Source organism: Neovison vison, chromosome X (assembly GCF_020171115.1).
Source record: "Neovison vison isolate M4711 chromosome X, ASM_NN_V1, whole genome shotgun sequence".
NCBI lineage: Eukaryota > Metazoa > Chordata > Mammalia > Carnivora > Mustelidae > Neogale > Neogale vison.
The window spans coordinates 110,255,250-110,268,596 of NC_058105.1; the positions used below are offsets into that span (position 1 = coordinate 110,255,250).

At 46.0% G+C, this 13,347-nt stretch overlaps 2 protein-coding genes and 1 non-coding gene across 3 annotated transcripts; all 3 read right to left on the bottom strand.

Annotated features, from left to right (window-relative positions):
* Positions 1-289: 289 nt before the first annotated feature.
* On the bottom strand, positions 290-1,315 carry LOC122897026 (melanoma-associated antigen B5-like). The gene has a single exon (XM_044235160.1). The coding sequence runs from the start codon at positions 1,313-1,315 to the stop codon at positions 290-292; it is 1,026 nt and encodes a 341-aa protein (XP_044091095.1).
* Positions 1,316-6,292: 4,977 nt separating this feature from the next.
* LOC122896698 (melanoma-associated antigen B17-like) lies at positions 6,293-7,276 on the bottom strand. Its single transcript, XM_044234754.1, has one exon. The coding sequence runs from the start codon at positions 7,274-7,276 to the stop codon at positions 6,293-6,295; it is 984 nt and encodes a 327-aa protein (XP_044090689.1).
* Positions 7,277-11,089: 3,813 nt separating this feature from the next.
* On the bottom strand, positions 11,090-11,192 carry LOC122897809. Its single transcript, XR_006382649.1, has one exon. It is a non-coding gene; the product is annotated as a U6 spliceosomal RNA (small nuclear RNA).
* Between the last annotated feature and the right edge of the window lie 2,155 nt (positions 11,193-13,347).

Consider the following 13,347-nt stretch of genomic DNA (forward strand, 5'->3'; position numbering starts at 1 on the left):
AAAGCAGGTTACTCAGTAGACATTTGGGGAATAAGAGAATATGAGGTCTGACTTGTGAAGTAATGTCCCCTAAATTCTTTAAGAAACTAAGGATATTGAAGTGTAGATCCTTTAATTTTATGAAACAAAAGACTGAAGGCATAAAGAGCACCAAAGTTGATGTTTTATCATTTTTTTATATTCCTTTATCACAGTAAATTTACTGTGGGATTCTTCCACATTTCCCTGAAAACCCCTACTATGATGTCATATTTTCTTATTTAGATGATTTTTTTTGAAACCTCAGATTTTAATAGGAGTGGGAGAAACTGCTGGATGTGCCCCTGTAATGCACACTGGCTGTTGTGGTAGGTCTGGCTCGGGCTCTTGCTTCCTCATCTCTCAAAGCTTCTTCATATCTTGATGAGAAGACATTGGGAGCTGTATCATTGACCTTGGCCAAATATTCCAGGACTTTCATCTTGCTGGTTTCAGCTTGAGCTTTTGGACCCCACAGGAACTCGTAGCGTGGAGGTTCACTGTTCAGTACTTGGCGGTACTCCAGGTACCGTAGTCTCACCAAGTCTTTGGTGATGAGCTTTCTGGGCTCACCATAGATGAAGTGCTTCCTCCCAGCAAATACTCGCATCATACCCAGGAATTTCCAGATGTCTTCCTCAGCAGCACAGTTGCCCTTCATGAAGATCACACCCAGGACTATCATCAGGAGACCGGTCTTGGGTAACCCCCTGCCAGCACGCACCCTCCCATTGTTAGGGAGTTTCACTTTGCTGACCAGGTCATAGGAGTGTCTGGTTGAGTCAACTTCTTTCAGTTCGACTGCAAAGACAGCCTCAATGCGTTCAGAGGCTCTCTTAAGGATCTCAGGATATTGGTTTTTGTAATTTTGGCCAATAACCTTCATCATGTCTTCCTTCACAATGGGCTGTTTCATTTTATATTTGTACAGAAGAAACTGTTCCAGCAAACCCACCTTCATAGTTAGAATATCAATGCATGAGCTCTTAGTAGAAGGTGAGACCTTAGGGAAACATAGGTGCTCCTTATCTTGTCTGTCCTCACGCTTATCAGATTTTGTACCAGAAATATCTGCAGAGGTAATGGTGGTAGACGGGCCACCCCAAGACTCCTGGGAAGTGCTAGTTGACTCTGTAGCTGATAGATTTTGGGTATTACCCTCCAAAATAGGAGAAGAGGAGGTGGGGGCCTCTTCCATTGCTACAGGGGCCTGAACTCCCTTGTGATTCTGGGAGTTACTGTGAGACTGGTGGCGTTTCTCACGAGTGCGGTGCTTACTCTTCTGACTCCGAGGCATACTGAGTATGATCACGGACAGTGGTCAGGAGTGAGTGGGAGAGCAGGCAATGAGGGCCCACTGAAGGAAGACAAAGTTTAACGGGATGTGCCCACCTTCAGCATGAATACACCACCTTGGCTGGTGGTATATAAGGAAGGCTACATTTGTGGTTTTCCTCGAGGGCACTTCTCTAAAAACCCACAGGGCTCCCGTTCCCAAATCAGCCAGTCCGTTGGGAAACCTGTGAAGGAAAGTAGAGTGAGGTTTAATGCTGCTTCCTGTCAGACCTGCCTCAGGCATGCTGGGGTGACAGGAGGGGCTGCCGGTCTTGTAATTGAGGAGTCTCTTACGGAAGGCATGCATTCAACTAGTGGCAGGTCATGGGGTTTTTTCCTCTTTTCTCCTGAGGCTGACATCACAAGCATCCCTGGCACCCACAGTAAGGAAGTAAAAGTGGTCTCCAGCTTATAAATCCTGTCTAGGTCTGAATGTTCAGTGGGGAATTTTCTATCCTGGCCTCTTTGTGGTCCTCAATCCTCTTTAAGGGTCCTTACTTTGGATCTGTGTAGGGCCTGGCAACTCCACCCCTTTCATTGAATGGTAACTGTACCTTCAAACTAAGGATTTCAGTCCCTGTAAATCTGATAAAAATAAGTGTTGGGGGGACGCCTGGGTGGCTCAGTTGGTTAAGCAGCTGCCTTTGGCTCAGGTCATGATCCCAGCGTCCTGGGATCGAGTCCCACATCGGGCTCCTTGCTCGGCAGGGAGCCTGCTTCTCCCTCCGCCTCTGTCTGCCTGTGCTCATGCTCTCTCTCCCTCTCTCTCTGACAAATAAATAAATAAAATCTTTAAAAAAAAAAAAGTGTTGGGGGATTTTTGACTTGATAACCTGGCACTAGTTCTTAGGGCTGAAGCCAGGCATGCAGCCAGATTCTTAGTCACTCTCTCTGTTCAGTGGTGGGTACTCCCTTGGTCCTTGCATTGATCCCTGACCCTTTTCATGGCCTGGAGTTCCTCCCTCCCTTACTCTTAGACCTGCCCCTCATATCAAGGTCTTTACCACCCTATGACCCCTAGAAGAAAGTGAGGATCTCTTTATCTGCTCATACCTGTCTTTGGTGTCCTGAAGCTGGACACTTGTAAGAAACTAATGCTTTCCTTCTCCTACTGTTAGGGGCGTGTGACTCCTTTAGTCCTCAGGGTATTCACTTTGGCCTGTGAAATCTCTGTTCAATCTCTGTTGCAATCTCTGTTGCTGCTTAAGCCACACCCCTTAGACTAAGTCTCCCATCCCCTTGTGACACCATAGGAGGAAGTGAATATGTCACATAATGTCAACAATGCTCAGGTATCCAAGGGCTTCTAGCAAAGGCAGGGTTCTATGTGATTGTCTCAGGTCTCAGGGAAAAGGGTTCCCTAAGTTCTCAGAATCCTCCTTTTCATTACTGGTAGGACCTGAGACTCCTTCCTTTGCTTGCCTGAGGTCTCTTACCTTAAACCATGGGAGCCCCATAGTAACTAGCATCATAGGTAGACAGGCCGGCAACCCCTCTCAGACCTAGGAGGCCAAGGCAGAGCTGCCAATATAAGCATGCCCTCACTTGTTTAGGTTTTCTCAGGGCCAAGAGAGCTTTGGTCCACATGGGTGATCTTAGGCTGAAAGAAAGTGGAAACACAGGGCCTGCACAAGTTACTCCTGCCTGTTCCTTTCCAGGTGTGATATCAGGATTCAGGCTTCATGGGGTCCCTCTCTGACCCAGGTGGGGGTTTGCCGCTACTCTTCTCTTAGGATCCTTACCTTGACTCCTAGCAGGCCCTGGGTTTCCACTTTCTTTCAGCCTAAGATCACCCATGTGGACCAAAGCTCTCTTGGCCCTGAGGACCCCAAAATAAGTGAGGGAATGCTTATCTTGGCGGCTCTGCCAAGGGGGTCACCCGCCAGTCTTCCCGTGATTCTAGTTATTATGGGGTGTTTGCCTCCTTAGTCCTCATTCTTCAGAATTTTCATATTGACTTCAGTTTCAGTCTCTTCTTTGAAAGGCTTCCTGGGAAATACCCCATCCTTCCAAACACTTGCTTAGTCTCCCTACTGCAAAGCTAACAGTGACTGGGTTGATTCCCAGGGTGATGTGAGGTGAAGAAGCTGGGAAGGGTAGGGGCCCACGGTTGGTGGTATGCTCTCACAGAAAGCAAGCTGATCTCTTCCTTCTCATCAGTCTCAGCCCCTTCCATAATTTCACTTCTAAAAGATTTACTTTCCACAATGAAGGGGCTCAGCCACATGATACTGTGAGTCCTTGATCTTTTGAGGTTTACTGACATTTCCTTTGTTGATAATGTAATTGTCACTGAATACTGTCTCTTTCTTTATTCATACTGCATCCTGATTTTGCTGTTTTTATTGCTTATTCCTTGGGCTGTGTATTCCAGAACTGTATTTTGGGTATGAAGTTGTGCTTTTTAACACCTAAAATATTTTGAATACTGAGCTAAAAAAATGAAATAAGCGACACAGGTGTGCCTCACCCTGGGAGGAGTGGCAATGTGGGCTCTAGAGGAATCCAGAGCCAGAGTCTAGGCCAGCAGAGTTACTTTCCTGCCTTAAATTTGAGAATATTCAAAAAAAAAATTTGAGAATATTCTAAGTTCTTCAGCTGAAAAGTGAGTCCGATAATGTTTATCAGGTAGGACAACAGACCTACATTTGATGTGTTTAACCCACCTGGCACAGTGTTGGGCAAAGTTCAGTATTTTTATTTATTTATTTTTTAAGATTTTATTTATTTGAAAGAGAGATTATGAGCAGGGAGAGGGTCAGAGGGAGAAGGAGAGGGACAAGCAGATTCCCACTGAGTGTGAAGCCGGACTCAGGGCTTCATCCCAAGGCCCTGAGATCATAACCTGAGGTGAAGTCAGCCGCTTAGCCAACAGTCAGTCACCTAGGTGCCCCTAAGTTTGGTACTTTTAATGAATGGCAGTTATTACTAAGATGATTTTGACCCCAGATGGTGACATTGTTTCCTCACAAAATTTTATTTCCAGCTTGAATTAGAGAATATGCAACTCCAAACAATATATAAATCTAAATCCACAAAATGCTCCTGGACAAATAAAACTCAATAGTATTTGTCCATCAAAACATCTATTGTTTAATATGGGTTTGGGGTTGTCTTCTCCAGGTGGATGCAACTGTAAGTTGCTATTTGTGCCGAGGATCAACAACTTCCCTCCTGGGTCCATTTCCATCCAAACCACCCCCTATTTTCATTCATTTTATCACCACTAAAATTTGGCCCCTCCCTTAAGGGTTTGACAAATTATACTAAAAAAAACTTAAGTTAAAATGCCCTTTTAATGGCATACTCTTTTAATGGAGTAAGAGCTTTTACTTACCCGGTGATAAGTGGTAAAGTCCAGGGGCTTCTTGGAATCTCACTTCAATGGAGTATTACTCTGATTACTCAGAAACCCTCTGGACACTCTATGCCTAGAACACATTTGTGCACTGGCTTACCTGCATTGGAGCAAGCATACAGGACCCCTTCCATTCCGGCCCCAGCCAGGGACTGTCAGTGGTTTTGTCACAATCCCAAAGTAACTGTGAAAATCTTTTCCATTCTAGGTCTAGTCCCTCAATGTGGAACCACTGACTGAGGACCTGGTCCTGTCCTGCCAGGCGCTCCCACAGCCACATCCAGCCCACTGCACACCTTGGCTTAGAAAGACCTCCCCCTCAAGGGACTGGCACTTTACCCAGGGCAGCACAGCCTTGATCAGGTAATTTATACCATACTGTTCTCATCTAGGACCCCCCTCCTTGTGCACCTCTTTTCTTACTTGTCATTTATTTATTTCTTAGAATGTATCTTACCATCCTCATTATATGCTGACTACTGCTAAAGTCTACAATTCTTTTTTTTTTTTTTTTCTTTTTTAAATTTGTTTGACACAGAGAGAGAGAGATCACAGGTAGGCAGAGAGGCAGGCACAGAGAGAATGGGAAGCAGGCTCCCTGCCGAGCAGAGAGCCCGAAGCTGGGCTCAATTCCAGGACCCTGAGATCATGACCTGAGCCGAAGACAGAGGCTTAACCCACTGAGCCACCCAGGTGCCCCTAAAGTCTACAATTCTATGTGCCATGGGCCAGTCTTACTTTTCTTAACCATCCCGGTGCTTTGAGGGAGTTTTCCAAAGAGCAGGTAATCAATTAATGCTAGAGGAAAAAAGGGAATGAGCCAGAAGTTTAATTTATTTGATTTAATTTCTCACACTTTTTGAATTAGTTATGCATATCCAGGTATATATTATTTAACTTTAAAAGTAAAGACAAAAAGAATGGTTACTTATGTGTCACCAATTTTTGATCCCAAGTATTTTCTTATGATGTTCTTTCACATTCCCATGAAAAACCCAATTCCAGTAACATGTTACCTTGCTCTGTAGCAAAAAGAAAATACTATAGGTTTTTCAGCTTGTTTACAAAAACAAATCCTTAATTTTAAACCTGAATAGTAATAAATGTGTTATCTATGGCATTAATAAACTTAGATTCAGATGCAAAATATTCAATTAAAATGAACAACATTTGAACACTTAAAGAAAAAATAGACCTACAGATTACTTATGTGCAACAGGAAAAAAAAAAAAAAAAAAGCAATGCTCCTTGTTACCTACTTTTGGATCATACATATAGTATAGATGGTTTGTGACTTTCTTTTTCATATACCAAACCTATAACTCTCCCTTGTGAGACAGCAATAAATGAGATCCATGCCATTCTTAAGTTTATATTCTAGAACTAAATGAACTATTACAAGAAAAAAAAACATTTGAGAACACCTAAATAAGTATAACTATATATGCTTATAGAAGCTAACAGTTTAGAACAAACAGGAGGAACATCTCTGCTTTTTTCCCCTCCTATCCCCAGGGCTCTGCACTACTGGAAAGGTGCCGTCTTCCACCCCAGGGAAAAGCAACCGCCCCGACTGCCTGACTAGACGCGGCGCCTGCTACGGGCCCCCTTCGTGGCAGCCCCCCTGGCCTGGGGTCTGGCCCCCACGCGCTCCTCCTCGTCTAGCAGAGCCTCCTCGTACAGCTGGGGGTAAGAGCTGGGCACCGTGTCGTTGATCTTGGCCAGGACCTGCAGCACCTGCATCTTGCTGGTCTCCGCGCGGGCCTTCGGGCCCCACAGGAACTCGTGGCGCAGAGGGTCGCTGGCGGGCACCGGGCGGTACTCCAGGTAGCCCTGGCGCACCAGGTCTCGGGTGATGAGCTTGCGCGGCTCGCCGAAGACCAGGTGCCTCTTGCCCTCCTGCACGCCCAGCACGTTGAGGAACTCCCAGACCTCCTCCTCGCTGGCGCGGTTGCCCTTCATGAAGATCACGCCCAGGAGCGCCATCAGGAGGCCGGACTTGGGCAGCCCCTTGCTGCCGCCGCCCGGGGTGCCCTCGCCCGGTTGGGCCAGCTTGCTGACCAGCGTGTAGGACTGGCCGCGGTCGTCGGCCTCCCGGACCTCCAGCCCGAAGACCAGCTCCATGCGCTGGGAGGTGAGCCTGAAGATCTCGGGAAAGTGCTCGCGGTATTTCCTGCCGATGATCTTCAGCAGCGCCGCGCGCATCAGGGGCTCCCCGGAGCTGTGCTTCTCCAGCAGGAACTGCACCAGCATGCTGGCCTTGCGGATCAGGGGCGTTTTGCGAATGGCCGGAGGGGCGGCCGGGGCCGCAGCCGCGGCCTGGTTCTGGGCGCCCTGGTCGCCTGGCAGGCCTGGGGACCCTGCACCAGGAGACCCAGGGGCGGGGCCACCTTCAGTTGGTGAAGATGGACCCGCCTCCTCCGGGGAGCCCGGGGGAGCGCGGGGGGGCTCCTCCTCTGCTGCTGCTGCTACAGCGGCAGGAGCACCCCCGACACCCTGAGCCTCACCGCGGGCCTGGTGGCGTTTCTCCCGGACACGGGCCTTGTTCTTCTGGCGCCGAGGCATGGCGACACTGGTCAGGGCTGGTCAGCAGTGAGGGCACCTGGGGGGGGGCAGTAAGGTGGGGGAAGCCCCTTCAGTGGAGAGATCCCACCCTAGCTTTGCCCACGGCCGCCCCTGCAGGGTCCCTCAGGGCACTGCTCTAGGACCCCACAGGGCTTCTGTTACCCTGGTCAGCCTGGGCCCTGAGGAGGAAGGTGGTGTGAGCCTTGAGCCCCAGCCAGCCAGCCCTGCCTGGGTGTTACCAGGGTGACGGCAGTGTTCCTAACAGTGAAGACCCCAGGGTCCATGTAGGGTGTGGGGTGGGTCCCCTGTTAAGTGTTGGGAAGACCTGGGCCCCCACCCCCTCCCCTGCTCTGAAGGCGATCTGGGATCTTCCATGGTACCCTCAAGGAGGGAAGGAGGGAGTCTTCAGCCCACCGCTGAAGTCAGGGGCACCTAGTGCTGACCACTGATGGGAGGGCTTCTCTGCCCTGAGTTCATGGGATCCTCGGAATGACGCAGGACCCCCACTCTGACTCCGTGTAGGACCTGGGACCCTCCCTTCCTCTGACTGCAGGCTGCCCCTGCGGATCAAAGCTGAAACCTGCCTGAGACCTGATGGGAGAAATGATGGGATGTCTCAGCCCGACGTCCCTTTCTGAGCATATTAAGGATCGACAGGAGAAGACAAGCCCTATTGTTCCTGGTTCCCGCGGTCCTCACTCCGGGTCCTCCCTTGCCCCGCTTCTGGCCACTCACGCTAATGGCGGCAGGTGCTGGAGACTCATTAGGAGCCGGAAGGTCCTCACTCTGAGTCCCGGCACGACCTGGAAATCCTCCCTCTGCTGACGGGCAGCCAGCCCCCTAGACCTGGGCCCCTACCTCCCCGAGTTTCTGGAGCACAAAGTGAGGCAGCACCTCAGTCTTTAGACCAGCCCGGACCCTCCCAGGCCAAAGCGGAGACTCCATGTGGCCTCTGTTCTGGGGTATGGATTCCCCCCAATCGTCACAAAGCCCTTCCCACCAGTAGGCCTGGGGGTCTCTGCCTGTGCTGAGCTGAGCCAGAGTCTGGCAGTCCCGGGACAAGGCCTGCAATCCCTGAGACCCCGCGAGGTAAGTGAAGGGATCTGGGGCTTAACCGCCATGTTGGGGCCTCCAAGCCCCGAGAGCAGGGGCGGAGCGGTACAGGGCCTGTTGGACCTCTCTTTCCAGGGGATTTGGGGCTGGGGGGTTGTCGAAGGTGTATCCCCAAAGTTGTAACCCGGGACTCCTCGCACCTCGACCCCTAACAGTATACAGGTCCCCAGTTTGGGCTCACCCTAGGCAGCAGCTTTCCGACAAGGCCTCACTACCCACGGCGTGGTCCGGAGGAAGTTCTCGAGGGCCAGGAGGTCCACTTCCGGTCATGTGGGTTTGGGCCCCGGAGGAGGACCCTGGGAGGTAGAGGCGGGGCTCTGTGGGTGGGGCTCTGTGGGTGGGGCTCTGTGGGCGGGGCTCTGTGGGCGGGGTAGGGAGTGATGGAGGTAGTGTGTGGTGTGCTGGGTTGTAGGGGGAGGAGTCTCACAGTGCTCACACAGGGGCTTTCACTGACTCTTCTCAGCCTGTTGTTCTCAGACCAAGGAAGGGTCTCATTCTGTTCTCTACCTCCATTAGGAAGTATTTGGGTGCCTAAGCTTAGCTGCGTTGTTGGAGCCCTCCACGTGTGGGACTCTTGGGCCCCACTTATGTGGGGCGTGCATACTTCATTACTCGCTCAGTGTCTCACTACACTCCTAAAAGGTCCTTGGCTCCTCCAATCAGCTGACCTAAGGCCAACTCTTCACACTGAAGACTTCAAATCTGTGAGCCTTCTGATAGGAATTCAAGGTACACCACATCACACAGCTCCTGCCTGAGGCTTCCCAGACATGGCTGTCATAGGGTAAGAATCCCGTGGGATCCCTTTTCTGGGTGGATGAGCCCTTCAGGTTTCATTCAGGGAACATGCAGAGAGTTAGCAGGTCTGGAGTTCCTTTCTTTTCTCACTTCATACCTTCCCACACCCCCATCAAGGCCCTTAGAAATCCCATGGGAAAGTGGGGTGCTCTTTAACCTGACAGCCTTCCTGGGGCTTCTTTTAGTTGACATCATTCTCATTGCTCCAAGGTTCTGGAATGAATTTCCATCCTTGTGTATAATTATTGTGATACTTGCTAGTCTCTTTTAGTTTGTACCTTGTACCTTTTGTTCTATTGAGATGTTAACAAAGCCCAGTCCACTTTCAATGGCAAATTTTCGATTCGTTATTAGCACAACTTGCAGAGTCACACTGCTACAAACAACCCATGTATTTTTTTAAAGATTTTACTTATTTATTTGACAGAGACACAGCGAGAGAAGGAACACAAGCAGGGAGAGTGGGAGAGGGAGAAGCAGTCTTCTCTCTGGGCAGGGAGCCCGATGAAGGCCTCAATCCCAAGATCCTGGGATCCTGACCTGAGCCGAAGACAGATGCTTAACCGACTGTACCACCCAGGTGTCCCTTTCAGTAAGTTTTTTAATTTTTTTTCATTCAAATTCAGTTTAACGTACAATGTATTATTAGTGTCAGAGGTAGAGGTTAGTGATTCATCAGTTGCATATAACACCCAGTGCTCATTCCATCATGTGACCTTCTTAATGCCCATTCCCCTACCCACCTCCCTCCCCTCCAGCAACCATCAGTTTGCGTCCTGTATTAAGATCCTCTCATGGTTTGTCTCGCTCTCTATTTTCATCTTCTTTTATTTTTTCTTCCCTTCCCCTGTGTTCATCTGTTTTGTTTCTTGAATTCCACATATGAGTGAAATCATATGGTATTTGTGTTTCTCTGACTAACATATTGCACTTAGCATAATGCACTCTAGTTCCAATCATGTCATTGCAAGTGGCAAGATTTCATTCTGATGCCTGAGTAATATTCCATTGTATGTGTGTGTGTGTGTGTGTGTGTGTGATTGATATATATATACATATATATACCACCACTTCTTTACCCATTTGTCTGTTGGTGGACATCTGGGCTCTTTCCCTATTTTGGCTATTGTGGATGTTGCTGGCCCTTCAAATCAATATTCTTGTATCCTTTGGATAAATGTCAGGTTGTAGGGTAGTTCTATTTTTAACTCTTTGAGGAACTGCCATACTATTTTCCAGAGTGTTTGCATCTGTTTGCATTCCCGCCAACAATGTAAGAGGGTTCTCCTTTCTCTGCATCCTCACCACTACCTGTTGTTTCCTGTGTTGTTAATTTTATCCATTCTGACTGATGTAAGGTGGTATCTTATTGTGGTTTTGATTTGTGTTAGCCAATCAGTATGTTTTTGTAGTTATCTCCTAAAGAAACTGTAGATGTCTTTTTGGTTTTGTATTAAGTATATATTGGATATTATTGTTTTCAGTAATATATTTTCCATTACATGTTGTAATTTTTTAGTGATTTTGTTTTATCAGATTCCTTAATTTGCTGTGTTGATTTTTTTATACAGCATCTTTCTGAAGTTGTTTATGTGTCTTAATAATTTCTGTATCAATTACTTGGAACTTTTTAATTAAGATATCATGTTGCCACCATTTTTACCTCTTTCTTTTCATTATTCTTTCCTTTTATTTACTTTGGTATTCATATTTTTGCCTAATAGTTGTGCACTGTGTATGTATTTTCATCCAGTTGTAGACAGTGGATTTGATATCATATGTCTTTGTTTTCTTGTCAAACCTATTAGATATATTTGCAGTAGTTCCAGTTTAGTATATTCATTATAGATTTTAGAAAATGGAAATCAATCTTTCTTTCTTTCTCTCTTTTTATTTTTTTTTTCCAATATGGAATGCTTAACAAATTTGCATGTCATCCTTGCACAGGGGCCATGCTAGTGTTCTCTTTATTGTTCCAATTTTACTGTATTTGGTGCCAAAGTAAGCATGGAAATTCTTTTGTAATGCAAGCTTGCCAAAACTTATTATCATCAGCAAGTGTTATTTATTTATTTTGTCAAAAGCTTTTTCTTTACCCTTGCACATAGTCGCATCCTTTTCCCCTCTTTTTTTTTTTTTTTTTTTTTGCTATGATAGTGCTTTCCATTTGGAATGCATTTTCTAATGTTAATTCACTGCCTTATTGGAAATACTGTGAATTTATTTAGGATATTTTTCTCTATGAAGTGAGCTTGGCTTTAGTGTTATTTTATTGAGGAATTCTCACCTGGTCTTTGTATCAAAAAGAGGTAGCCTATTTTTTAATGGTTGAATACTCCCGAGTTTTTGTATAATTTAAAAAAGTCTACATGAGGTGGTGATTACTTTTTCCTTTATCATTTTGTGTAAGAAGCCCAAAGGCCTGGATGGCCCTGGAGTCTTTTGATGTTGCTTGGGTTAAACTGCTGTTTCAATTTCTAATTTTGTTGATTGAAGATGTCTGTCTCTCTGTGGGCTTAGTTCCTTATTTATATTACTTTAACCTTAAAACTAAGCATCTAGTTATTTTACCAGGAAGATGGGTTTATCTGGAAATAGCAGAGAATTTCAGTTTGGGACTTGGAGACTAGGCACGACCATAGTGAAGTCCAAGAACAATGGAGAGGAATAGTCTTTTATAGCTGGAAGGAAGAGTTGGCGGAGCTCTTTTAAAGTCCATTGGAGTAAACTTGGAGTTTGAAATGGCTTTTCATTGGCTAAGTTGTGAGAGTCTCTCACTGGTTGGGCTGTTCCTGGGCAAGGAAAAAAATCTTCTTTTTCTCCTGCTCTTGTAGTGAAGTATTATGAGCTTCCTCCTATTGGGAATACTTTTCTACTTGTCTGCAGTTGAAGACAAGTGGTAAATTATGAGAGCTCCTTTTTCTGGCCTTCTGCCTCCATTGTAGATGAGTTTTCCTTTATTTAATTTCACAGTATTTTGATAAAATGCTCCATTTTGCAGGCATATCTCAAAGATATTGCAGGTTCAGTTCCATACTACCATAATAAAGCTAGTACATACTGCATTAAAGCACGTCACATGAATTTTTTGGTTCCCAAGGCATCTAAAAGTTATATTCACACTGTATTATAGTCTATTACTTGTACAAAAGCATTATGTCTAAAAAAAAATACAGTGTGCATACCTTAATTTAAAAATAGCTTAGTGAAAACCCCATGCTCATACAGTTCTGTTTATGTGGGACATATTAACTAAGTGAAATTTCTAAATGCTTTTCAGCTATAAATGCATTAAACTCATTTTTATTTGTGATGTATGAGTATAAAATATGTGTCACTTTTATGTAATTTGAACGAAGGATACTACAAGTACATTTAAAAATAAAGTGAGAAGATGGTAATTTCCATATTGAAATTATAACTTCTAGGACTTAAGAAGTTGTAGTAAATACTCAAAGGTGAGTGAGTTTTAAATAGTCATCAAAGATAGTGACATATACGCAAAAAAAAAATTTTTCAAAGAATACCAGTTATACTAGAAGTGAGGAAAATGAGGAAATTGGTTTTTAATAATTTCTGGAGAAAACCCGAGTTTGACTGACGCTCAGTGAATACCTATTAGATAGATTAATTGACTGGCTGCTTTGTATGGTGAGACATTGAGCTGAGAGATACATGATAAGCTGTGGTATAGAGGCATACCTTGGAGATAGTGTGGTTTTGGTTCCAGATTGCTAGAATAAAGCAAATATTGTGACAAGGAGAGTCCATTGAATTTCTTGTTTTCCCAGTTCATATAAAAGTTATGTTTACACTGTATTGTCATTTTTTCACTGTGCAATACACCTGGGTGGCTCAGAGGGTTAAGCCTCTGCCTTTGGCTTAGGTCATGATCTCAGGGCCCCGGGATCGAGCCCTGCATCGGGCTCTCTACTCAGCGGGGATCCTGCTTCCCTCTCCCCCTCTGCCTGCCTCTCTGCCTACCTCTCTGCCTACTTGTGATTTCTCTCTCTGTCAAATAAGTAACTGAAATGGGGAAAAAAAAAAGCGTGCATATAGTAATATGGGGCATCAAGGTGACTCAGTTTGTTGGGCACTAGACTCTTGGTTTCTGCTCAAGTTGCAATCTCAGAGGTTTGATTTTGAGCCCACATCAGGCT